Source organism: Pongo pygmaeus, chromosome 16 (assembly GCF_028885625.2).
Source record: "Pongo pygmaeus isolate AG05252 chromosome 16, NHGRI_mPonPyg2-v2.0_pri, whole genome shotgun sequence".
In the NCBI taxonomy this organism is placed as follows: Eukaryota; Metazoa; Chordata; class Mammalia; order Primates; family Hominidae; genus Pongo; species Pongo pygmaeus.
Genome location: NC_072389.2, coordinates 63,050,873 through 63,078,502, shown reverse-complemented (window position 1 = coordinate 63,078,502; position 27,630 = coordinate 63,050,873). Strand labels below are relative to the sequence as shown.

At 40.2% G+C, this 27,630-nt stretch overlaps 1 protein-coding gene across 1 annotated transcript; it reads right to left on the bottom strand.

Moving 5' to 3' along the window:
* Nucleotides 1–8: 8 nt before the first annotated feature.
* Nucleotides 9–12,907, bottom strand: POLR2M (RNA polymerase II subunit M). The gene is made up of 4 exons (XM_054451090.2): nucleotides 10,552–12,907; nucleotides 8,161–8,802; nucleotides 5,351–5,555; nucleotides 9–3,033 (listed from the first exon to the last, which is right to left on the bottom strand). Exons 1-4 carry the CDS (start codon nucleotides 10,662–10,664, stop codon nucleotides 2,890–2,892), a joined length of 1,104 nt encoding a protein of 367 aa, XP_054307065.1. The 5' UTR covers nucleotides 10,665–12,907; the 3' UTR covers nucleotides 9–2,889.
* Between the last annotated feature and the right edge of the window lie 14,723 nt (nucleotides 12,908–27,630).

Below are 27,630 nucleotides of genomic sequence, written 5' to 3'. Positions count from 1 at the left end.
ACACAACATACAGTATTATTCTATTTTTATGTAAGTCAAAAGTGAGCAAAACATAAACCATACTGTTATACACATAACTGGTAAAATAATTCTTAAAAGGACAGAGGGAGAATTCCGTAAGTCAGGATAGTTACCTCTGGGGGAAACGGTGAGTGTCAAGAGGGGATACACAGAGATTTTGGAGTGCTGGCAAGACCTCCTCTGCATCTAGTTTGTGATTACACAGCTGTTGCTTTACCCATTAAACTCTGTTTTAAGTACTTATTTGTAAGTTATATTTCACAAAATTTAAAAAAACAAGGGAGAACCTGTGTACTACCAAATATTAACACCAATTAAAGCGATAATTATTGACAGTGTGGAAAAAACCCAGAAGGCCCAGAAATCGGCCTAAGACACAAAAGACACATAAGAATTTAATATTCTATAAAAATAGCATTACAAATCAGAGGGGAAATGGTGGTTTCAGATACTGAACCAATTGATAAACTCTTCGAAATAAAATCAAATCCCTACCTTATTTAATACACCCAAATACATTTGAGATGGATTAAAAATTTCCTTTTCACCCCAAACTTGTATTGATTTAGTTAATGTATATAAACAAAATTTAAATTCCTTTTCAAGACAGGTGTAAAAGTGAAATAAGAAAATACTAGAAGAAAATAAGGACATTTATCCATTCTTGGATTACAAAAATAGTTTCAAGCACATACACAAAGGCAGACTCCTAAAGAAAACAACGTCTACACTGAAATATCACAAACTATGTTAAATGACAAATAAGGCTAAAAAAAAGTTACAACATATGACAAAGGACGGACATTCTTAAGAACTTATAAGCCAAAAAAAGAGCAAATTCTCCAAGCAAGTAACAGAAAAAATACGAATGAGCAATTCTCAAAAGAATGAATATAGCATGGCCAATGAATATGAAAAACAACACAACCTTCACTAAGTAATAAAAACAAACACAAATTTTAAATGTAGCCCTTTTCTGTAATTATTCAATTTGCAAAGATTTTAAGTAGTAATTCTCAATTCCGAGTGCTGGATATATTGCTAATGGGAATGTAAATGAACATGATCTCTGCAGTGAGTGATATATATAAAGATTCTCAAAAAACACTTTCACCTAACAATTTCATTTCTACAGCGGTATCTTCTGGAAATAAGTCATTTTGTATAGATGTGATTAAGATGTTAATCATATCACTATTTACAGATTACATTATAATAAATAATCAAATTGCTGAATAGGAAATCAATCTTAAAGTTATGGTATACCCATGCTTTAGCATATACCATGCTGTCTAAAAGCAAAATATTTAATATGGGAACATGTTGACAATATATAGAGCAGACTACAAAGCAATGTACATTATGATTTCATTTTTGAGAATATAAATGTATTAACTATGCATAGAAAAATAAGCAAAAACACAACATCAAAATGTTAAGAGGTTATCTCCCTAGATGGTAGGATTACAGGGAACTGTGTGCCCAGGCACATGAACTCTTCCGTATCATCTAGCTTTCCAGAAATAACATCAAATTTTACGCTGTGAAGTCATTTACTATTAGTACTAAAACTAATGAGAATCTTAGGTCAGTATACTTTTCACATTTGCTTGAGGGGGGTAAGGAATGAAAGCAATAACTACACCTGGAAGCAAATGTGAACAGTCTTTTTCAAAAGGAAAAAGTTGTATTTAATTAAGTCCCGGTAAAACATCACCTTAGCATTTGAAGTTGTTCTAATTAATATTTTATTCTTCAACACTTTTAAATACTCCAATATATTAGACAAAGAATTTTTTGATAATGTAAGTTAATTTCTCTGGAGACAACCATATAATCCTCTAAAATGACATGAACATTTATATATGAGACTGAAGTTTCTGCAGTCTATATATGCCTCTTTGGGGGGAAAAAAGTAAAGTACTGACAATTCAATTGTAACAACAACAAAAAAATGCTCTCCTTACCAAACGTTAATGTTCTATACATGAACCTATCATCTGTGACAGCAAGGAACTCAAGCCAGGTGATGCATAAGCCTTCACCCAGCTCAGTTAGCTTGGGCTTCTCCTGTACCAGATTTGCCTGAAGTAACATGAGGTTATTTAAAAAGACCTCCACCTAGGTTGCAGTAAGCCAAGATCGTGCCACTGCACTCCAGCCTGGGCGACAGGGCAAGACTCCGTCTCAAAAAAAAAAAAACAAAAAAAAACACAAAACCAAACAAACAAACCAACAAAAAAAACCTCCACCTTCCAGCATCTACTCAAAACGGAAGTCCTTCCTAATCAGAAGAGAGATAACATTCTTCCTAAGGGAAGACAGAAGAAGAGCATTTGTTGAGCATTCTCCATGCATGTCTTCCTAGATATTTCACATCCAGTGTCTCAATAACCCCATGCAAACATGCATACAATTCTTTAGACTGCTCCCTTCGTTACCCAAAAAAGAAGGGAACTATGTCTTCCTAATTGATTTTAGGTGCCTGGAACAACTAAGTATTTCACTGAAAAACATGTAATAAATGCTATTTGATAGGTAAGAATAAGGAAAAAAGCAAAGTTACCTCTTTTCATTTGGCTTAAAGAAAAAAAAGTATGTTCTACTATATACTAAAATACCAGACCAATACACAATATATTGCAAAATTTTAATACCATGTGGTTAAACACAATATTCAAATATTAAACTTTTCAAGCACATGAAAGTCATCTTCTGAAAGACAAACTGGGCTTTTTGTTTATAACTACCTTTGTGTAACTTTATAAAATTATTCCCTCAACAATATCTGACACTGATCTTGATACTAGTTAGAAAGTCTGATGTAAGATGATGACATCTCAACGTCAGTGATTTAGGAGATTATCTTCAGAATTCATCAGAGGACCAATCGTCATCTTCATCCCTTACTTCTCGGTATCTCCCTGAAGACTCCCCTTCTGGATTATAACTCCGCATTTTAATATTCAGTCTTTCAGCTAATTTTTGTGCTGCGAGCTTTGCTTGCATCTCCTTTAAAACAAAGAGCAAAGCAAAAAGTTACACGTTCACATCTCTGCCTTACAATTTTTCAATGGGAAGTTACCTAGAATCAGCAATAAGAGGGGCACTGACACCTCACTGAGTGCTCCCTTGGGCAATACGAGCCTGATGGCTGTGCCCTATCAGACACAACTGGGTAATGCTTCTGACAGCCACCAGCCTGCTACAATTGAAGTTACTGACCTCTGTTAATATACAACATTGCAGTGAAATACACTCCTCTATATAAGAAACTGAGTAATGAGCTTAGCACTACAATACTTATAAATACAGATGCGTTAAATATGTGGGCACATGCCCATGTATACACACTCACATAACAATTTGACCTATCAAATGTCAAAAATGACTAATGCTGGGGCCAGGCGCAGTGGCTCACGCCTGTAATCCCAGCACTTTGGGAGGCTGAGGCAGGCGGATCACAAGGTCAGGAGATCGAGACCATCCTGGCTAACATGGTGAAACCCCATCTCTACTAAAAATAGAAAAAATTAGCCGGGTGTGGTGGCGGGTGCCTGTAGTCCCAGCTACTCGGGAGGCTGAGGCAGGAGAATGGCGTGAACCCGGGAGGCAGAGCTTGCAGTGAGCCGAGATTGCACCACTGCACTCCAGCCTGGGTGACAGAACGAGACTCCGTCTCAAAAAAAAAAAAAAAAAAAAAAAAAAAGACTAACGCTGTCTAGATTTCTACAACTGATAGGACCTTCTTCCCTAATTACAATGATGACTTCTAGACTTGAGAATTACACTTCATTAGCAAAATGAAAATCAAGAAATTAATACTAAAAAGCTGACTACTCCTCTCCAAATAAAGTCCTACAGCAACTAGTATCCAATAAAAAGTCCAAGTAAATTTCAGACACTGGCAATGTACTTAAAAACTCCCAAGGACTTCACCACCAACTGATGGTAGGTGGCAATGTCATTCCTAATTCAGTTCTTCCCTTTTCTCATGCTTTCTTGAACTTCTTGATGTCCTCCTCTTCAAGCCATGAATAGTAAAAGTGGGAGCTATTACCACTACAACTTCTCTGCCAAAAAAAAACAATTTAAAGATGAAGGGTTTAATTCAACCTAAAAATATCTTAGGACGGGCATTTAAGAGCTCAGAGACAATAAACACTTCCTCAATGCTACAGTCATTAACTAGACAGTAATTTTAATGCACTGAGAGAAAGAAAAATGGGTTTTTTCAAAAAGAGCACCTTGAAAATGCCAATCCATGCCAAGGCTTTTATGAAAAGCCAAGGCAGATTAACAGCCTGTTTTGTTGTTTTTTTTTGAGACAGGGTCTCACTCTGTCACCCAGGCTGTATAGAGTGCAGTGGTGCTGCAGCTCACTGCAGCCTCGACCTCCTGAGCTCAAGCAATCCTCCTACCTCAGCCCCACGGGTAGCTGGGACCACAGTTGCATGCCCCAATGCCCGGCTAATTTTTGGTAAAGATGGAGTCTAGCTATGTTGCCCAGGTTGGTCTCGAACTCCTGAACAGCCTGGTGTTATACTAGTTGGTGCACTAGTACCTGACTAAAATCTAGCTAATCAATACCTAGGAAGTGAGACAGGATACTGTTCTCCTGGAGGCTAAAATTATTACTAAATACTTCTAAACTTTTCTATTCCCCTATGGTCCTTCACACTTATTTTCTCCCATCCCATTATTCTGTATACAAACTCTCAACATACACGTTTAAAGTTCAATGCAAAACACATGGAAACAAAGTGCTATGCAGAATTGATTAAGTTGCCAAAAGCAGGAGATATTTCTTTCTTCACATGGGCCTGTGGATTATGCTCTGAAGCAGTGTCTCACTGCCTGCTGGCTACACAGCGTTACCCTCCCACTCCTTCTATGCCGTCCCCTGTACTGCAGGAGATGGAAGCCTGGGAACTACATTCTCCTCATTCTCTAACAAGGGGTCTGGGTTACAGTCTACCACTGAGAAGCTGTCACATGAGTTTTACAAGGTGAAAGGGAGAGATGTGATGCTACTACTATCCTAACAGGAAGAGGCAGGTACATGAGCTTTAAGACATGAAATTCTACAAGTCTCCCCACATTTCCAGGCAAATCACCACTTTAATGTTGAAGGTAGCTGTGATCATCTCTAGCTACTTCCTGCAGTTCTAGCAACTTTATGACTCTCTGAAAACTAGTGGCATAGATCTGAGCTCATGGAAGCACTTAATCCCCTCTATTCCATTCCTTCCTCCTTGAACCTGGAGTAAATTCTAGCTTATGTAAGCAGCACCCAACGAACAGACAAGAAAAAAAATACCCCAAATACCTCATATTTCTGTTTCTGCTGTTTCTGAAGTGCCAAGGATTCTTCTATGGAGAGCAGCTGCGTGGGCATATGGTGAAGTGGTAGAAGCCGAGCTGCTGTGATGTCATCAAGATGCTGCTTATCCCTGCGCCGCCGCTCTTCTGAGGAAATAGGAGACCTGCTCTTCTGACAATGACTAGATGAATCATTTTGTCGAAAAGGTAACCTGATGGAAAGGAAAACTTGTGTTATACAATCAGACTATTTTATTTGTAGACACATTTAAAATATTCACACAAATGGCCTTTACCTTAGCAATTAATTCTCCTCCAAAGGTAATAGTAAGTAATTTACCAGTATTCATTGCTGTAACAAATAGGGGTGTGTTTGTGTGCATACAGGCTCTTTGCCTTTTCCTTCCTTATTCAAACCTTATATTTCATCTGGAGGTGTTTTTTTTTTTTTTCATTTATTCAAAGAACATTTGCAAAAGGGCTTATTGCCCAGTAGAAAGAAATACACATGTAAAGTTTCAGTGCAGTATAATACCAGAGGTACTGTGACAGATATCTCAACAAGATACATTGGAACATAAGGAAATGGCCAGTTCTAGTGGGAGACAGAGAGGCTGTAAGAAAAGTTTCGAAAAAGCTTTGAACAGTCTTGGAATAATAACTGCTTACCATGTTAAGTAAGGAGAGAAATGCATCCCAGCAAGGGGAGTGAGAGAAAGTACAGAAGGTAGAGAGACTCAGAAAAGACAGCTAGAAAGAGGGCTGGGAAGTAGGCTAGGCCCAGACTGCAATGAAGAGTTCTCCATAACAAGTTCAGATTTCCATCTTACAAATTTCACTCTGGCAGCAGTGGAGATAGACTGGTAGTTAAGACTAGAGGTAGAAGGGGCCACAATTACAGCCCGAGAGAGACGACAGTCTTCACTTCGACAGAAGATGAAGAACAATTACAGAGATGAAGATCAAAGAAATAAGTAGGTCTTCATGGCTAGCAGATATGGAGATGACAAAAATGGAAGATACCTTAGGGGAAGAAAACGAAGAAGGTGGTGGCACTATTAGGGAATATGGAAATTACCTTGGAAAGAAACAGCAGTTCCACTTTGTACATGATTAAGCTGAGGTACCTGGGAACACCCAAGTGATCAAGTTTCATGGTTAACTGGCTATGCAAACCTAAAGTTCTGGGAAGATCTGGGATACAGGTGGACAGGGGTCAGCCTCCAGCATCCAGGTGATACATGAAGCCAGAAGAGTATGCAGAAGGAAGAGCAGAAAGGACCCAAAGGACACTACCTGACCCCACCTTCCAACCTCCAAGGCACTTCTCACATGGAACCCTCTCAATCCCTACCTGTCTATGGCCTAAGGACTCCTCAAAGCCCTGCCTTTCCTGTTCTCCTCTAACTTATACAGGAGGCTCCCTGTCTCTTAAACTTCCTGAATTCTTGGTAGCCCTCATCACTATTCCCTTACCTCTCTCCCACTCCCAGCTAAATGACCATAAAACAGAACTGGGATTAATGTATTCTTTGTTTTATTTATTGACTAGATGATGGTTCTAGTTTTCTAAAATGTCATCCTGGAAGTGAAGAAAGATACCCCACTGTACACAAGAGAGTACTTGATCACATTAATGTAGTATAATCCTGATTTTCTATACAGCAGAAATAAAATGTTTTGAGGTTAAAATGAATGCTGGGGTAGAATTAAAGTCTAACAAAAAAGAAGCATGTTTCAGGTACTTTTCACTAGAGGTTTTCTGTTTTTCAAAGAAAGGTAGTAGTGATTTAACTTTGATGTTACATACTTGTAAATACAGTATAGGAAGGTACCAGTTACCTGAGTTGAATGTTACATTTGCTGCAAGTAAATAGCAATTATTTTCAAAAAGATTTTACTTTTCCTGAAATTTCAGAAACAAATTTATGGCAAGGAACTGTTAAGCAGAGTTTTTGCCTATCCTGCCTGAATCTATTGTCACAGTTTTTCAAACCTCTTCTCAGCTTCCTTCCCCCTGAAACTGTTATTATTATGTAGCTTAACTATTTTCCAAGTGTGTAAACCTTGGGTCCTCATCTAGCTCTTAAACTCCTTGAAGAACATGGTATTGTATTACATTATACATGTATACATTATAGCCATGTTTTTAAACTTGAGATTTAACATCAAAAAGGCAAAGGAGTTTAACCATCTTGACTTAATTATGTCCCCACAACACCTGCTGCTTGCTTGCATACAGTGAGCATGCAAATGATTTTTGCTGGAAAGCCCAACAGCTCCTGCAATTGCTTTACCATTAGTTCACAGACTAATCAAAGAGGGTACACTTTGATAGTACACTAATCAAAGCCGTACACTAAAAAATGGTTCTAAAAAAAGAAGTCATAATAAATTCTCTCCAACTCTGTGTTTATTATGAAATATTGGCTAAGCATCCTGAAATTTAACACTCCCCCATGTGCTATTTAAGACCTTGTCGATTATTTGGTTTCAAAACTAAATATTTTTCAACATGAATCTTCTACTCAAGCCAGGCTGGTCTCAGTGTTTCCACAACATGTTCTTTCCTAACTACAAGGAGTTCTCATACAAAGCCCACGGAACTTAGAGCATTCTCCTGACTTATTTAAGAGAAAAGGTCTTATTATATTGCCCAAGCTGGTCTACAACTCCTGGACTCAAAGCTGTCTTCCCACCTCAGCCTCCTGAGTAGCCTGGGACTACAGGCAAGCACCACCACACCCAGTTTCTCGTACTTTTTGAGTTTAACAAATATCATGTTCCTGTTACAGGCCTGTTTCCGATGGTACTTACACATTGGTTTTAAATTTATGCAGCTGGGGCACTGGGTTTTTCGCTCGCATTTCTAGCACTTCCATGTAATGAGGTTTCTTCTGAGTCCCACTAGAAAGGCCTGTCAAGTTCTTAGTACTTGCGTTTTCCGACTGTTGTTCACCTTGGTCTGCAATGGTGATCCTCTGTAACCTGTCAATAAACAGGTTGTCAAAGCTGCTGGAAGTATCTTCTGCTTGACTTGAAACACGATGCTGCAGGTGATACTCACTAGCTTCAGATGAAGGTGGTACCCTGTCTCTGTTGCTGGAAGCTGGGCCCTTATTCACTGAGTACTCAACCTCTGAAGTCTCTTCATCACCTTCTAGAGTAGGACGTCCAAGTCCCTGGTTTTGTGAGGTTTGAGATGACTTGATGTTATCTACAGAGGAACACCCAGGAACTAGTGATGAAGTATCAAGTATCGGGTCAGAATTCTGGGCCTTATCTGTACCCACATCAACTTCTGCAATTGCTTTTTGCCTTAGCTTACAGTCTAAACTAACAGGGTGACACAGTTCACTTTTTCTTCTAACTTCTTCACATTCTGCAATGGCAGCTTTCAGTTTGGCAAAAGAGTCAAAGATCTTTTTACCTTTGTCGGGCAATTTGCAAATGAATTTTCTGTCAAATGAAAAAGAATACTATTACATTACAGCCATTTTTTTAACTTGAGATATAACATTAAAAAGGCAAGGCATTATCTTCAAAGAAAGAAAAGCTGATTTTTAAGTCAAATATCTGATTTCTAACTGCCCCAAAACAGGAACAAAATAATTAAAATGGTCATTATCCAAATAGCCCAAAAAACAAGGGAATGCAGGAAGAATAGGGAATATATGCCTCATTTGTCTCAGCAAATTAGAATTTCGGCAAAAGTATTTTAAGCATATAATAATCACATAAGACATTCCAAGAACCAGCAGTCATTAAAGTGCAATCTCCAAAATTTGGGGATGAGGTGGAGTGTGGGGATGGGCCTATTAGGTCAAAACTACTTTCATAATAATACTAAGATGTTATTTCCCTCTCATTTTCTCACATGGGTACAGTGGAGTTTTCCAGAGGCTACATGACATGTGATGACATCATTGTTCTAGAATAGAATGTGTGCTTGTGTATGCTTATGTTTTAAAGACTTCAGCTGTATTTCTGGTAAGTAAATACATTTCGCTAGATACAACACATAAAATAGCTCTTTGGGATGTCAATAATTCTTAAAGTATAACGGAGTCCTGAGACCAAAAAGTTAATTCACTGCTATACATTCAAAACCTATTCTCACAAGGTCAAAACAAGTGTCTTGATCCCAACCAATTATTTATTTGTCCCTTTTGCTGGATGACAGAGTTCCTTTTCTGATTCCCTTTTAACAATAAATGGAGAGAAAAAATTAAACCTTACGTCCTCTGTTCTTTTTGACACTACATTCATCCCCACAATTTCAACTATTAAACAACACTCTACAGCTGAAATTCCTGTTTTCTATATTTTTCCAGGGTTCTCTCTTTCTTGAGCCTCATGACTACTTCTCCAGCTTTTAAGTGTTTGGTTTTCGATTAACCAAATGTCTGTCCTGCTCTCCTCTCAACTCTGCACACCCTAAGTAAAATCAACCTTGGATCTATTCCTCTCCCTGAAGTTTCCTATTTTTGCTAGTGATCTTCCATACAGATTGGAAACTTCAACCATCTCTGTCAACTGCATTTAAATTAGTCCATGCTTAAAAGTTCTCCCAATCCCTTCCTAGCTCACTTTCTTACAACTGTCTCGTGGGGAGCCTCTCTGAAAATATCCTCCTACTGTCTTCTGCTTTTTATTCCTTCAAACCATCTTTTGCAACAAGCTGCTGAACAAAGCTGCCTAAAAAACAAAATCACTTTTTATCACGTGGCTCCCTTGCTAAAATCCGTTAAATCAGCCAGCTGAATGAGGGTCGAACTTTCCCGGCCTAATAAACCCCTCTTCATATCCCACTCTTCCCATTTCCTACGGTTCCTGTAAGCATAGAATCCAGATGAAGCTGACAATTTGTCATGGGTTAGGGGTGCGGGCGACAAAAGGGTTTAGAATGCAGACTCATGGAACCACCACAGTCCCCGGGTAAATAAAACCAAGGAGGAGCTACTAACTCCCTGCAACGCTAGGTAGCCGTTCAGTCCGAGCTATCCTCGCAGGCACACGTGCCTGGCCGGGAAGAGGCACGGCTCTGCGGCAGCAAGCCCTCCGTCCACTCGCCCGTAGGACTGAAGCGAATGTGACTGAGTCAAGGTCACCTTCGAGGGAAGGGAACAGAGTGCGAGAGGGGAGGGGAGCGCCCAGGGAGCTCGAGCTGAAGGAGCCTGGCGGAGACTCCGCGGGACCCCAGCTTACTCGTTGCGCAAAAGTCTCTCCTGGCGCTTCAACATTTCCCGCAGCTCCACCAAACTCCGCCGCTCCAAGTCCTCGGGAACTTGGGGCTCGAAGCCGCGGGGCAGCGAGCACATTCTGCGCGGGCTGAGGCTGGCGCGGCGGCGGGCACTCGGCTTCCTCGGCAGGCCCCGCTACTAGCGCCGGATCCGCGGACGGCGGTGACTCCGGGGCACGAGCGGGAGTCGCCATTTTCCCGGAAGAACGGGGTCTTCTTCGAGCCGAATCGAGCTTTATTGAAATGCCGGAAACAAACACGGACCGGGAGAAGGGGGCGTCCGCAAGAGCGTTGAAGGGCGGAAGTTACGTCGGATGACGCCGGAGCCTGGGCTTGGCGCCCTTTCCCCTTGTTGAGCATTCATGCAGTCATCAGCTGTTCGTCGGTTTATACAAAAAGTATTCAGCGCCAGCGTGACCTCACCAAACACTATGTGTTAGTCAACAAATAGCAACGTCCTGTGTTATACTTGGGGTTTACAGAGTTGGCGGGGGGAACGGGTGGAGGGAGAATCAAATTATAATATAATAGTAACGTTGGGATGGGCACCTGGGAAGGTATAGCTGAGAAGTGAAATTCAAGTCGAAACTTGAAAGATGAGCTGGCCATTAATAAGGTAGGAGAGAGTGCGGGACAGGATTTGGGAGACTCTGGCCTGTGCGTGGTGCCTCCAGGCTGTGCGCGGTGCCTCCAGCCTGTGCGCGGTGCCTCCTAGCTCAGCTTAGGGACGTCCTAAAATTGTTAAAGTTGGAAGGTTCCTTAGAATCAGCGATTCTTCTTGGGGCTCAATGCATTTGGAGAAGGACTTCATTTGTGGCACTGCCTCAAGCATTGTTAAGACGTTTGGTGTTTCTGGCTTCTGCCTGCTAGGTGCTATGGCACTCCCAAGTCATTGCAACAATCCAAAATGTCTCCTCCAACATACATTTCCAAAGGCCCACAAGAGGTGATGAGGGAGTGGGAGCAGCTGTACAAACTCGTTGAGGACCTTTTCTAATTTTCTACTTTGCCTATAGAAAAACAGAGGCATGAAAACTGAAATAAATATTCCCAGGGCACAAAACCAGTAAGTGACAGCACCAGATTTCAAACCGAAAAGCCCAGCCCCTTTTCCAACACACCAATTTGAAAATCCCCTTCTTCACTTTAGGCCTATTTCCGAATATGTAAAATTGTTGAAAAGACTCCCCCGCCCCCACCCAGCTGTTGAGAAGAAGGCAGCTTAATAGGTATTGGACACAGCTTTTACCTTCTCGTTATAGTTCAGCTACCAGAGGTGCATCCCAGTGGAAAAAGTAGGAAGACATGCAATCACAGCAGATGTCACTTGGGAGGTTTGAACAACCCCATAACCTCCAAAACCACCGCCCTCCCCCGAATTTTTGATACAGGAAATTGAAGTTGTCTCAATCCTGTGTAAGATGCTATATAAACACAAGCAGCTCTGTCCCAAAGAGACAGAAGATCTAGGTAAACTCCAAAGCTATTCCAGGGAGCACAATTGCAACCATTTATCTATCCTCCCAATCTGGTCCATTCTGATCAGATTCATTAATGTATCAAAATAAGTTTTCTCTGTATAAGACTTGCTTTCAAGGACGTTAATAACCTGCTCCAGCATTGGCTGAATGAGAAATAGGTAAGGTCCTCGAGTCAGGTGGTTGTCTGTGGTACTGACAAAAAAAAAAAAGACTCCGTAAAATGTTGAAGAGATGTATTCTGTGCCAAATATGAGTGACCATGGCCCGTGACACAGCCCTCAGGAGATCCTGAGAACACGTGCCTAAGGTGGTTGGTGCACAGCTTGGTTTTATACATTTTAGGGAGACATGAGACATCAATCAAATACATTTAAGATAAACATTAGCTTAATCCAGAAAGGTGGGACAACTCAAAGCAGAGCGGGTGTGGGGCAAGATGGGCTCCCAAGTTGTAGGTAAATTTAAGTTTTTTTCTGATTGGTAATTGATTTAAAGGAATGTGTAGGTTACCATAAGAACTCGTGGAGACCGAAGTTTTATCATGCAGATGAAGCCTCCAGTTAGCAGGCTTCAGAGAAAGTAAGTTGTAAGTGTTTCTTATCAGACTCAAGGTATGTGTTGATACTAAATGCTGTGTAGCTTTTCCTGGATTCTAAAAGAAAGAAGGGCATAATGAGGCATGTCTGACCTCCCCTTCCCATCATGGCCTAAGCCAGTCTTTTAGGTTAAATTTGGAGGACCCTGGACTAGAGGAGGAAGTCCATTCAGACGGTTGAGGGCGGGCCTTCAAATTTTATTTTTGGTTTACAGTGCTAAGCACCCCGCAAGCCTCCCTCACCCCACTCCTGGACCCCAGCTGGAGGCCTTTATTTCTCCCACAGTAGTGAACTCCCCATGTGCTGATTGTGGGCCACAGGTGTCCCCAAGGCAAGGATTCCTTTCTTTCAGGACTCAGAATTTTGCCCCCTTCTGTTACCCTTTTGTGGAAGGCTATCTCTTCTCCCCTTGCCAATTATAAGTCTTGGCTGAAGTCTCACCTCCTCCCTGAACTTTCCTACGTTATTCCAAACCAAACTACTCTTTCTTTTGAGCACAATTATAGGGCTTAGTTAAAGTTGAAACCTCACTGCATGAAGCATATTATACTTCTCTAATTGTGTTAGGCATCGAGATTTCTTTTTCCTTTCCTAACAAAATTGTAAAGTCCTTTCTGTGAGGGAGCTATAATTGTACTTTTTCTGTCTCTGCTCAGGAACATAGCATGTAGTAATTGACACAATCTCGTTCTCTCATATTTTTTTCTCTACCTTTCCCCCATATTCCTTTCTCTTAATGAAATGTTTCTTATATGCAAATCTTAAGCTTTTTATATAATTAATCATAATTACTGTGTAGATTTTTTAGTGGTTTGCGATAGAATCTTTTATACAGTATGGCTTAGGGCTTCAAGCTATCATAATACAAATCTGAATTCCTACCAGCATCCAAGCACAAACTGTCTAATTTTGTCAGTAACCAAGAAGCATGGCAAGTGGAAAACATCACTCTACAATAGAAGCAGACTACTTGCAGCCTATTTACACTTCAAAATGAAAATAGGCAAAGTATTCTTTTATAATTTATGAAACAAAAATAAATATCTAGGACAAAAATTTTCACAGCAGTGTCTAGAGAAAAAGATATAAAATGGAGAAATTTAACAATGGAGAAATGAAGACTAAAGAGAGAAACAATGAGTGCTACAGGTTATACCTGTTTGCAGCTGAACCAAACACTTGAAATGGAGCCCACAAACCACAGACAGCCAATCTCTGCTAAAGAATTCCAGTTGCCTGTCAAAGAGCCCATCCGTTATAAAAATGAATCTGGGCAAGTGTTTTGGGGTTTTTTTGTTTGTGTTTTTCAATGCTCATTAAAAAAAAAACTGAATCACTTTTCCAGTGGTACTTGGATTACTCTCCTGAATGTTGCTCTCAGAGTAAACTAATAAATTTGGCTGCATTTGAAAGGAAGGAAAATTCAAAACAGAATTAAAGGAAAGGAAAATTTCATTAGTCACGTGAGGTGCTGCCAAAATGACCTATAGACATCCCATTGCCACGAAGCTACACAAGGACACTGTTTGAACAAAAACAAGACCTGGGAATGATTTCCACTTGTCCTTTTGAAGATAAAAACTGACAATCAATTGTAAAATTGATAAACATAAATGTTTGGAATTTCCAGGCTGTTCTCCTCTGTTTTCTTGCATTGATTGTCATTTTTGGGGCATGAGTGGCCACAAAACTGGCCATGATGTAGTTGGAGTTGACCAGAATGGCAGCAACAATATTTCCCATCCTAAATGTTCTTCTTACTATGTGAGTTTAACACTCCTCCTGTCAAGAAATGGGGTTATTCTTCTCTATCCTTGAATCTGGGCATGCTTATAACTAGAGCAAAAGTGATTTTTCTAGTCTAGATGACAAAAGGTGATGCAACTTCTACCTGGCTTTCTTGAAGTGCTTACTCTTGGAACTCACAAGCAAGCCATGAAGAAGTCTGCATTTGCGTAGATGTTTTGGCTATCATCTCAAGCTGAAGTTTCAGCCAACAGGTAGCATCAACCACCAGACATGTGAGTGGGCAAAACTTTGGATAATGTCAGCCCCAACTGTCCAGTCACGTCCAGCCTTCACGACTTCCAAATTGAAGCCTCAGACATTATGGAGCAGAGACATCTTCACTATGCCTTTTCTAAATTTGGGGTGGTTTATTAAACAGCAGTAGTAACAGGAACTTTATCCAAGGTTAATCCCTTCAGCTATACTATGGATCCCATCTGTTCTTGCTTCTTTGGAGATCTCATTCATTTGTTCAGTAAGTAAATATTTATTGAGCGTGTATCACAAGCAAAACGCTATTCTAGGATTTGGTGATATAACGATGAATGAGGTAAAGAAATTTCCCGTTACATTGAAACTTCTATTCTATCAGTACTAAGAGTCACATAGAGAATTAGTACAGAGTGATTTAATAAGGAGTGACTGGTAGACTACTTTGATTGGGTGACTGAGGTTGGGTTTTCTGAGGAGGTAACTTTTAAGCTGGGACTTCAATGACAAATGATCAACTGTGGAAAAATCTGATGGAAAAACATCCCAAGTAGAGGCAAGAGAAGATACTAAGGCCGTAAAAGGAGAAGGAGCTCAGCATGTTCAAATAACAAAAAAAGCCCGTGTGGAAGGCTGGGGCTAGATCTAGCAGGGCTTTGTAGACCAGGATATGGAGTTTGGATTTTACCCTAAAAGAAATGGGAAGCCACATGTGGTAGACAGCCTCTAGGATGGCCCCCAGTGTCCCACTCCAGTGTAATCCTCTCCCATGGAATGTTGACTGGACTTAACTGACTCACTTCTAATAAATATGGTAGAAGTGATGGCCACCACTTCCCAGATTAGGGAATAAAAGATTTGAAAAGACAGTTTACCAAGGAAGATATATAAGTGAAAAATAAGCACATGAAAGAGGACCAGTGTTATTAGCCATTAGGAAAATGCAAATTAAAAATACATGGAGAAGCTGGGCATGGTGGCTCATGCCTGTAATCCCAGCTACTCAGGACGCTGAGGTGGGAGGATCGCTTCAGCCCAGAAGTTCAAGACCAGCCTGGGCACCATAGCAAGACTCTATATCGAAGAAAAAAGAAATAATAAAATCACAGTGAGATATTAGTACATGCTTACCAGAAAGACTGACCATTCCAAGTGTTGTAAAGGATGTAGAGCAACTGGAACTTTGATACACTGCTAATGGGAATGCAAAATAGTACAACCTCTTTGGAAACCAGTTTGGCAGTTTCTTAAAATATACCATTTGACCCAGCCATTTTTCTGCTAGGTATTTACCTAAGTGAAACAGGTAAATGAAAGCATATATTAATAGAAAGGCTTGCACGTAAGTGTCATTACAGCTTTATTTGTAATAGCCCAAAACTTGACACAGTCCATTAGTAGGTAAGTGGATAAACACGTTGTAGTCTGTCCATATAATAAAATACTCTGGTACATGCAACAACTCTGATGAATCTCGATTATACTGAGAAAGAGGCCAGGAAAAAGTTACACACTGTATGACTCCATTTATATAAAATTGTAAAAAATACGAACTCATCTATAATGACAGAAAGCAGATCAGTGATTATCGGATGTTGTGGGGTGGCAGGGAGAGGCTGGGAGGGAGGATGACAAAGGGGCAGGAGGAAACAGTTGGGAGTGACGGGGATGCTCAATACCTTCATTGTGGTGATGGTTATATGGGTGTATTCATTTGATAAGTCAAAACTTACTTCTAGAGATAAAAAGAGAAAATTAAAAAAAACTTATTGCACTGTATACTTTAAATATGTCCAGTGTATAGCATGTCAGTTATACCCCAATAAAGCAGTTAAAAGCTGCCCCCAGCTGCCACCTGCCTTCTTTTTTCAGAGATACGCTTCCTAAAAGAATTGTCCACATTCTCTGACTCCATTTCTTCACCATCTTGCAAGCACCATGGATCCCTTCATGGCTGTCAGATTCAAGGAATATGTCTTAGTCCTTCCCCTTCTCACAGCATCTGACCCTGTTGAGCACTTTCTCCTTCTTAAAACTCTCTCTTACCATAAATTCCAAAGTACCAATCTCTCCAAGCTTTTAAGCACAGGAGTCTTTTGGGGTTTTGCTCTGGGACTAGAATTAGAGTCAGGGTAAAGGCCTTACCACCTGAATGTCTCAAAGGTTTCTCAGTCTCAACCTGTCCAAAACTGAATTTGTATTTCCCTCCTTCAACCCTCTCTTCCTCTCTTAAATTCTGACCTTTTTTTTCTTTTTTGAGACAGGTCTTGCTCTGTTGCACAGGCTGGGGTGCAGTGGTATAATGTGGGCACACTGTAACCTCAGCCTTCTTGGCTCAAACAATCCTCACACCTCAGCCTCCCTCCCAAGTAGCTGGGACTACAGGTGTGTGTCCCACGCCCCGCTAAATTGTTTTTAAATTTTTTTGTAGGGACAGTGTTTTGCCATGTTGCCGATGCTAGTCTTGAACTCCTGGGTTCAAGCGATCTGCCCACCTCGGCCACCCAAACTGCTGAGATTACAGGCATGAGCCACCACACCCAGCCTTTTTTTCTTCAAGAAATTTAATTTTGCTTCCTTCACTTGGATTACTAATGTGGGAGACATTAGTGTCAATGTACAAAGACTGAAAGTGTTCAACTTCACACGTGTTGGGCCTCTCAGCATGAGAGATGGCCCGACCCCCACATGGGGACTGCTGGAGAATGAGGGGGTGGGGGTGTTATGGGGCAATGCAGAAGCATGTCCAGCCTCTATGCCTAGACTTGGCCGTAGTGACAGTGGGCCAAGTGGGGGGTATGCAGGCAGCAGAGTGATGATTAGTGGGGAGTTAGTATCAAAAGGGAATTTAAAGGAGAAGCTAGCCAGAGATTAGGCAGATGAAGTCAGTGGGAATAAAGATCACCAACAAGGGAGCCCAATAGCATCATTCTTTCAGAAAAACCAAGACTTCATTGATGACCAGACTTTAGGGTTAGAGAGCTGACTGAGGAGGGGGGGAAGCTAGCTTTTGCTTTGGCCCTACTGTGTGCCTGGCCTTTTAATTACATTTTATTAATTTTATATAATTGTTGCAACAAATAGACCAATGGAACAAAATAGAGAACTCCAAAATAGACCCATGCATATATGGGAACTTGATTTAAGATTAGTGAGGAAAGAGTGAATTTTCATAAATAGTGCTAGACAGATTGGCTGTGCATATGGGAAAAAGTATTAATATAAATAGTTCCCTACTTCCAATAGACATGAGGATTATTTCCAGAGGAACTAACAAACTACTATTTAAAATTGAAAAATAATGTTTACAGAAAAACATTTTAATGATCACAAGTTTAGGAAGGATTTCTTAAGACACATTTTACAAACTTTACAGGAAATAATTTGTAAATTAACTACATTAAGGCAAAAATTTCTGTAGTGTAGAAGGGTAAAGGCTATTATACATATAAACAGCAAGCTGGCATCCAGAATACAAAAACTCACACTTTACAAAAAGAATTCTTATACATCAATAAGCAAAACAAGTCAGAAAAAAAAAAAGGAAAAATACAAATAGTTCAAAGAAGAGGAAACTGGAAAAACCAGAAAACATGTATTAAAAAAGGATCCTCAACTTCAGGGAAATGCAAAGTAAAAAAATCTTTAAAATTTCAAACTCTTTCTGATTGGAGAAACAGGAGCTCATGTGTTACAGAGACTCAACTGGCAGAAACACTTAGGAAAGATATGCAGTCACATCTAGTAAATTGGAAGACGTGTCTACTCTTCAGTCCAACACACGGCCTTTATGTATTAGCCTTCCTAAGGAAACTGTGTATGTACTAAAGAAGACGTGTGTCAGAACATTCATTGCCACATTGTTTATAGTGATAGCAAAAATTGAAAACTACATCAATTAAAATGAAGGAACTAAATCTATAGATATCAACAAGGTTTAATCTCCAAAACTTAAGGTTAAGTGAAAAAAGCAAGTTGCAGAACAATACCATTTATTTTAAGATGAATAACATGCAAATTAATACTGTATATTTCTTTTCTTTGTCAGATTTATTGATATAGTTTACATGTAGTAAAATCTCCCCTTTTTAGTGTACAGGTCTGAGTTTTGACAGATGCATACGGTTCTGTGACGACCACCATAATCATGATATAGAACAGTTCTATCATCCCCCCCAAAATGTAGTCGGCCTCTCCACTGAACCCCTATCCCTAGCAACTACTGGTTTGTCTTCTGTCCTAGAGTTTTGCCTCTTCCAGAATGTCATATAAGTAGAATCATACAGTAGCCTTTTGAATCTGCCTTCTTTCACTTAGCATAACGGTTTTGAGATTCATCTATGCCACTGCAGGTATCAGTAACCTGATCCTTTTTATTGCTAAGTAGTGTTGTATTCTATGGGTGTAGTACTCCATTGTAGGAGTTTGTTTATACATTAAACAGTTGAAGGGTATTTTAGTTGCTTTAAGTTATTGCTGATTATGAATCAAGTCACTATAAACTTTGTGTATAGGTTTTTGCATGAACATAAGCTTCCATTTCACTTGGGAGTGGGATAACTAGGTCATAGGGTAAATGAATGTTTCTAAGAATCTACCAAATTGTTTACAAAGTATCTATACCATTTTGCACTCCACCAGCAATGTCTGAGGGTTCCAGTTGCTCAACAGCTTCATTGACACTTGGGTTTTGTTTTTGTTCTTTGCATTTTTTTTTCTTTTCTTTTTGAGATGTAGTCTTGCGCTCTGTCACCCAGTCTGGAGTGCAGTGGCATCATCTTGGCTCACTGCAACCTCCGCTTCCCGGGTTTAAGCGATTCTCATGCCTCAGCCTCCCGAGTAGCTAGGACTATAGGCATGCACCACCACCCCCGGCTAATTTTTTGTATTTTTAGTAGAGACAGGGTTTTGCCATGTTGGCCAGGCTGGTCTTAAACTCCTGGCCTCAAGGGATCTGCCCGCCTCATCCTCCCAGAGTGCTGGGATTACAGGCGTGAGCCACTGCGCCCAGCCTGTTTTTGGTTTTGTTATGTTTTGTTTAATTTTAGCCACCAGTCTTCTTGCTCAAGTGCTCAGGCTGGACTATTTAAGAAAGATTACAGAACTTGCACCAAACATTTTTTATGGTATCAATCATGTTTGTAAAGTAATGTGGAGAATATTTTCTCCATGAACAAGTGATATGATCTATGAGAGTTGAGGGGAGTTGGCTGGAAAGGAAGAGATGGGAACCAAGGGTCATAAAGAAGTATGAAGCAAATTCTATTTTCTTTCATGATTTTTCTTGGAAGCATCCATTTGAGAATGGAACACACTGATTTTTTTTTCTTTTTTGAGACAGTCTTCCTCTGTTACCCAGGCTGAAGTGCAGTGGCACAATCATAGCTCACTGCAGTCTCAAACTCCTGGGCTCAAAGGTTACTCCTGCTTCAACCTCCCAAGTAGCTGGGACTACTGGTGTGCACCACCATGCCCAGCTGATTTGTGTGTGTGTGTGTGTAGAGAGATGGGGTCTGGTTATATTGCCCAGGGCTGGTCTGGAACTCCTGGGCTCATATGATCCTCCCATCTTGGCCTCCCAAAGTGCTGAGATGACAGATGTAAGCCTCCATGCCCAGTCACATTCTGAATTTTTAAACAAACCAAAACAATGGCCATAGCTAATGAAAAATTACTTATGAATGGTACACAGAGGACTTTATTGAACAATAATGGCTGACATCTGTGTGTCATTTTACAAAACCATCCCTTCCAGTCAGTCCCCCAAACTGCCTTCTCACACTTTACAGGGGAAGAGACAAGAGCTAGGGCCTCCTGACTTGTTTGCCTAGGGTCTACATTCACCACACTACCCCATGTGCCCCCCAGTGCAGAGCTTCACAGAGAAATGACAGGAGCCTGGCTGGTGAGGGATGAGGAACCAAGGGACAGAACAAGGAACTGGAACTGGGTATGAGAAAAACAGTGAAAAAAAGGAAAGAGAAAGAAATTGGTAAGGAGGGAGACAAAAAAGCGGAAGGGGCAATAAGAGGAATCACGTTTCTCTGCACAGAAATCAGAAACATAAAGCTCTAAACGTAAGTCCTTAGGAAGTCACAGATACACTTTTTGTTTCCCTTCCAGCTCTAAAATTCTATACTTCTACAAAACGCCACATTTCCCCTCTTTATATTTCACTGTGATCCCATGGCAACAAAAGATTTTCCTCAGCTACCCAAGGGTTTAGGCTGTAAAGTGCCTGCACTCCACACTAAAAGTAAATTCTTGCATTAGTTATCCAAGTTGTTTGAAATGAGGAACCAGATTTTCAGCTCGTATCTCCCTTTTTATCAGCAAATAGTAATTTAAAGCCATTTGCCTGGGCTATGGTTCCCGGGTGACAGACTATGGCCTATTAAAATTAATCCTGACAGAAGATCCTTGCTGCTTTTTCCAAGCCCATTCAGGCCATTGGTGTATGAACAGGATGAACAGACGGCCCATCCCAGAGGGCTTGAGGGAGGAAGCACGTTAAAATGGCTGCCTGCATCTTTGTTTGCTCAGCTGCCTGGAAAAACTAGGACTGAGGGAAATGGGATTAATCAAGGGGGCAGTTGCCCATGGGAAAAAAAAAATACAAAGACTGTGGTGAGAAAATCTCAGCCAAGTAAGGTTCAAGTTGGTGGAAAATAACCCTTTTCTGTTAATACCGTCAAATGGCTGAAGTGTTTTTTAGTGACAAGTGTCCCATTTCAGGCCACCACTGTGTTTTATGATCTTGATAGTGTGGGAAGACATAGTTTTTTAAATTATTAAATGTTTGGTACTCTGAAATTTCATGTAAGTTTACTTTTTAATAAACAGATTTAATGAAGATTGCTGGTTAGATATATGACCAACTGAATTGTGATTGAATAATAAAACTTTGTAAGATTTTTAAATATGAAAAAACTCACAAACTGGGAAAAAAATCCTTGAAAGAGCACATGATCTTTGACACAGACTATATAGACATTGTAGCTAAGGCCCCTCCTCTCAGTTTAAGACATAAAATCTTAAACAAGATTAAAAATACCTTCCCCCTCCTTGACTTATATTCCTTCCCTTTAACACATTGCGTGAAATTCCACCAATAAGAAGATTATGTGGTGAACAAAGATCTTCCTTTGAGAACATAAATGATCTATCAGTCATTTACATGTGAGTATTATTTAGTTCCAAAATGCTTCCTCATAACAGCCTAGCTGAGGTGATGACCTACACTCAAAGAGCGAAATTTGTTCAGGAGGGAAAGGGAGAAAATGGAGAGAATTTTGAGTAATTTGAGAAGAAGAACACACCAGACAGACTATTACATCAGTGAGTTTAGGATAATGAGAAGACCCCAGAGTACTCATCTCTAGGATTTGGAGAGTATGTAGGGCAGGAAAGTAGGAGGATATAAAAGCCAAACTTTGCTTAGAATTGGTTCAAATTCTATGCTGGAGGGCAGAGTGTCCTACACTTTAATGGGCCTCACTGAAGATTTTTCATAAAACATCAAGTACATCATATAAGTCTGGCTATAAAAATTATTTAATTCATAAAATATCAGATAAACTATGTTTACACTTCCTTTGTGGTTGAGGAAAGATAGTCTGCACATATATTTATGAGCAAACAGAAAAGGAGGAGTGAGGTAATTTGCAAAGTCACTACAGGATGAGATTTCATAAGATCCTTTCAGGTTTCACCAAGGAGGTAGTTGTCTTTTTAGTGGATGGGAAGAACTGATTTCTGCTACAGTGTCAGCACACCATGGCTCTCACTATTTGGAGTCTGATGTACATCAGAGGCCATGAAATAAATAAACTAGTGCTAAGCAGCAGGCTAGAGTTAGAGAAAACCAACTAACCCCTCTCCTCTCACTAGACCTGGCCAAAGTCAGTGTCTGGTCACCTTTAATTTCCATCTTACATGAGAAAGAACACAACTCTGAAAATCATCAACAGTGGGGAGATGGAGAGGAATAAGGGATGCCCATGAAATATATAGAAGAATTATTCAGGAAAAAAAATTCTCAGTAATTTTCTTCTTGAAAATTGGGAGGAGATAATAGTCAAGCATAGTGTATAGGACAATAAAAGCAATCCAGATGAGAGAATGGAAGTGGTGGTAGTAAAATTTGTCAACCCTCAACAATGTTTTTATGGGGCAGGGTTTGTGGACCACTAACTTTGTGGCAAGTCAGTTAACTCTTCTGAACTCAGCTTCCTCCTGCTTAAAATGAGAGTATTGAACCGAAGTCCAAGATGCCTCTCAACACTTAAATTATATGATTCTAGGATGATGAATGTTATAATACATTCTCTGGCAACATCTGCATCTATTTAAGGTCATAAATGTTGAGAAGAAATATTTGGTATGCAGTCAAACCAGGAAGCAAGTAGCTCCCTTTAAATAAATGCTCACCCAACATTGCTGGAGCTCCAGGCTTATCAGCCTTTGCTGGACTCCCATAGTTGTGCATGTCTTACAGCCCTGGATAATGTTTCCCATCACCTAGAATTCTTGGGCTCCATTTAATTTTTATATCTAATGGATGACAGCTCTGAGTAATTTAAAATTGTTTATAAGGTTAAAAAAGTGAAGTTGTCAAAATAGTAGAAGACAAGCAAACTATTATGAATGATGTGGAAGGGCATCACCTCAAGCAGACTGAAGAAAGTTAGTATGAAGGAATAAATATCCTCTTCATAATATACAGAAAGAAAAACATTAGATAATGCAAGTCAAGGGTGGCAAATTGTGGGTCTTTGGCCACATTCAAACTACAGATGGGTGTGTTTGGCAGCACAGTGTTTTTCAGACTTAGGAATTTGAGTGACTTTAGGATAGGCATGTTCTTATAGCCCAGGGAAGCATCCTCCCCTGCTTCCATCAGCTACTGGCCCCATTATCCTACCCTTCTCACCTGTAGGCAAACTTCTTAGGTACCAGGGCATTTGAATTTGGGTGCAGGAGGCAAGTGTAAACAAAACACTTAGCCCAACTCTTTTGTTTTCTGAGGCTGCAATTAATACCATAGAAACTTCCTAGATTACTAGTTGAAGATATATACTTGTTACAGGAAAGCGTTCTTTACTTCTCAATCTCAAAGTTTTTATAAGGCCTTCTGTGTTTTAAGAATCCTCGCAAAAAATAAAAACTTTTACATTTAAAGCAATTTTAAAAAGAATCCTCACAAATGGTTCTCAGATAATTCACGGAATTAATGTTCCTCCAGATTATAAACTTCATCAAGATTACAACTTTTTTTTAGAATCAAGTGTAAAAATTGAATTTTTTTTTTATTTCTACCTTAGCATGCCCTTCTGTGAGGACTCAGTCTCTTTGGAGGAAATAATTCCTTTGTTTTATAGTCAGAGATGCTCTAGTCAAAGGATATAATCCTGTCATTTGGAACAATTCCTAAAGAATTGTTTGCAACCATCTCAAACAACATATAGGCATAGTTTTCAAAGCTTGATTAAACACTTTTATCTATTTTTTAAAAGCCACTTTAAAAAGATTAAAGAAAATTATGAATCTTTATGATTATCATAGAAAAATTAGCATCTTTACAACTACATTTTATGCTCTAAATTTCATATTGGGGATTTTATAACAAAAAAAGGATCAACTTAAGACAGCCCTATTCATTGGGAGATATACCTAATGCTAGATGACGAGTTAGTGGGTGCAGCACACCAGTATGGCACATGTATACATATGTAACTAACCTGCACATTGCGCACATGTACCATAAAACCTAAAGTATAATAATAATAATAAATAAATAAATAAATAAATAAACAAACAAACAAAAAAAGACAGCCCTATTTTCCTTCCCTTTAACACCCCAAAAATGTTTACATAAATTTGTGAGCACCACAAAGATATTTTATCTTAAGGTTAGGCTACAAAGTGATCAGTTAAGTTTTTTTTTTTTTTTTTTTTTTTTTTTTTTCAGTCTGAGTGTGTTTTGTTTAGGAGGTAGCAAGTTAAGAGGAAAGGGGAGAATTAAAATATTTGCAAGATGTCATTAATCTCCAGCAAGAGCCTAGAGTTGTTTTTTTTCCCCCCACTTCATTTCAGAACTAATCCAGCTTTCTGTTATTTGGCTCAGAAAAGTCTTAAATCTGTAACAAGAGAGTAACTTCCTGTTCTCAAGAGTATGGCTGCCAAAGAAAACATTTACAAGAAAAGTCCCAGGGCCAAAAAATTGCCTACTAATTATTTCTCAACCCCCCTCCCATCCCTAAATCAGGAAGGTGAATCCTGTAAACGCTCTATTTTAAAACTGGAAAAATTAAGAGAAAACCATCAAGAACTGTTTGCCATTTATTTATAATTTATTGCATTCAGATTACATCAAGTTTATGGCCCTTGGGCACCAATGAATGTTTCTTATAATATTTTGTTCGGAATCCCACAAAGATTTTACTATACCTTTACCAAAATACACTATGGAGGTTTTTCACAGTACCTTTCCAGCTAAGGAAGAGAAGAGCAGTCACTGACATCCAGGAGCCAACCTAGTGCTCCCAACTTGGGCTGCAGTGTTGCTAGGAGCTGGCCTGATACAGCAAGGGCTTGATGTTATCCTTGGTGACCTCTCTATTCAATGCAGTCCGAAGGAAAATCCCAATAGCGCTTTAGTAGAAATTGACAGACTGTAAAATTCATATAGAAATGCAAAGGACCTAGAATAGCCCAATCAACTTAGAAAAACATAATTAGAGAGCCTGTGCTACGTGACTTCATGGCCGATGATAAAGCTACAGCAAACAAGACAGCATAGTATTAGTGTCAAGATAAGCAACTAGATCACAATATAACAGTATGGAGAGTATAGAAATAGATTTATGCATATATGGCCAATTTATTTTCAACAATGGTACAAGGGCAATTCAGTGGAAAATGGGTAGTCTTTTCAACAAATAGTGCGAAAACAATTAGATATCTGCATGCAAAAACAAAAGGCAACTATATTTTTCACACCATGTATTAGTTATCTAATCCTGCCTAACGAATTACCCCAAGCTTTAGCAGCACTCACCTTCTGGTCTCTTTGCTTCTGTTCTCTCTTTTTTAGCAACTCATCTTTAGTCTCCGTTTTAGGCCTTTCCTTCTCTGACAAAGTAAAATAGATTATTCTTAAATTCACATCTAAACAAAAGGAGATACAGTTTATTTAACCTCCTGCTTATCCAGTGGCATTTCCCTCACTCCTGTTTGTCTTCTGCACAATTCCATTTGCTAGCATTCATTAAATCTCTGTGTCCAATAAGAAGAAATCCTTGAGTTTGCAAATATTCTTGGTGCAATACTGGCTTCCCAATAATTACCAGTAATAGTAGCAGGTATCAATTATTGGCATGTCTCTGATGAACTGCTAGGAAATCTGTCAATGCTATCCCATGATCTGTGCAGCAAGCCTGGGTGGGGGATGCAATTCCATTTACTTCATCGGCAAAGCTGCATCCTGGGGCACGGAGCTGCAGAGTGCTGTAGTGACCTGACCAAGGAGGTATTGTGATTTAATGGCAGACCTGGGACTGACTCCAGGCCTCCCACCTGTGTTCTGAAATCAGACAGGTCTGAGTGGTTTCAGACAATTTTCACATCTTTTTGAGTTTCAATTTCCTTATCCATGAAACGGTGGTGATAACATCTTCCAGGCAGGACTGTTGTAAAGACTTAGTGTATGTGTGCTCTGTCCAGCTCAGTGACTCCTGGTATTCTTTACTTCCCCAAAGCCGAGGCTTTTTCTGGAATACTCCTCATTTGTAGATTTCTTCACGCTTATCAAGGTTTACAATGGCTTCCCTCCAAATGGACTAGTGTGCCCCTTATGGGACACTGCCCCTGAGGAGTTTATGTCACTGGAGAGATAACAAATGGACACAAAGATTGGTCATGAGATTTAAGAATAAAGAAGGGGCTGAAAATAAGTTCCCCTGGGATTCAGAGATGGGAAAGATCAGGAGGGCCTGGACTTGCTGGAAAAGATTTTGGAGACAGCAAAGGTCTCGAGGTGCATGTCTTTGTCTTCCAAGCACCTGGCATGTGCTGGGTGAACTGAACTGGCCCTCTCAGTCTGGCTGTCAAGAAGAGCACCATGGCCCAGTGGGGCCTGAGCCAGGACCCATTCCTGTCACCCCCACTCCTTGCCCTGGTGACCACCCTAGAGTTCCTGGAGTAGGCAGATGGCATTCACTGGGAAGAAAGTGGGTGCTCAGAGTGGACACATGGACCAGCTCAGGGGTCAGCCTTGGTTGATGCACCCTCCAAGCACTTCCCAAATGTTGATCCTCTCTCCCAGGCTATCCCTGAAATAGGGGGCATGCCCCACTCAGAGTCAAACCGCATCTTAGGCATGTGGCCTGAGTGACAGGCTCTTGATGCTGGCTCACTAAGCGGCAGGCCTTCTCTGATTCCTGGATCCTGAGGGACACTTGCTCCTTCTGAGTCCATCCAGTTTCCCGTCGGCTGCCCAGGCACTCTCTGGGCCCTAGGGACACCTCCAGGCCCGCAGCTCACACCTGCATGTCCCTGAGTTCTGATATCCACAGGCAATATGCTGAAGGAACTTTGTTCACCACCTGCTTGGGGGGCAGGTCTACCTAAAGAAAGCCATGTTATACACTCTCTTTCTCATTCTACAGCCCGAGCTGTAGAATGGTCCCTGGTATTCTTTAAATTTAAAATTACTAAGTGTTTTTCTTTTCCTTGCTTGTTTTAAGAGAGAGAGAAAGAAGTGAATGTGGAAGTACTGGCAGAGTAGTTTTCATTTCTACCTTGGTCTCATTAAAATTGACATTTTTTAAGTCATTGCATTTCACTTAGAAACTGCTTCCAGACCAGTTTCTCCAGGGGGATGGGCTCCCAGAACCCTCTGCCTCTCTCTGAGTCCAGCTTCCCTATCTCCTGGTCCTAAGGACAGCTTTTTCTCTAAGTGCTCCTCCTT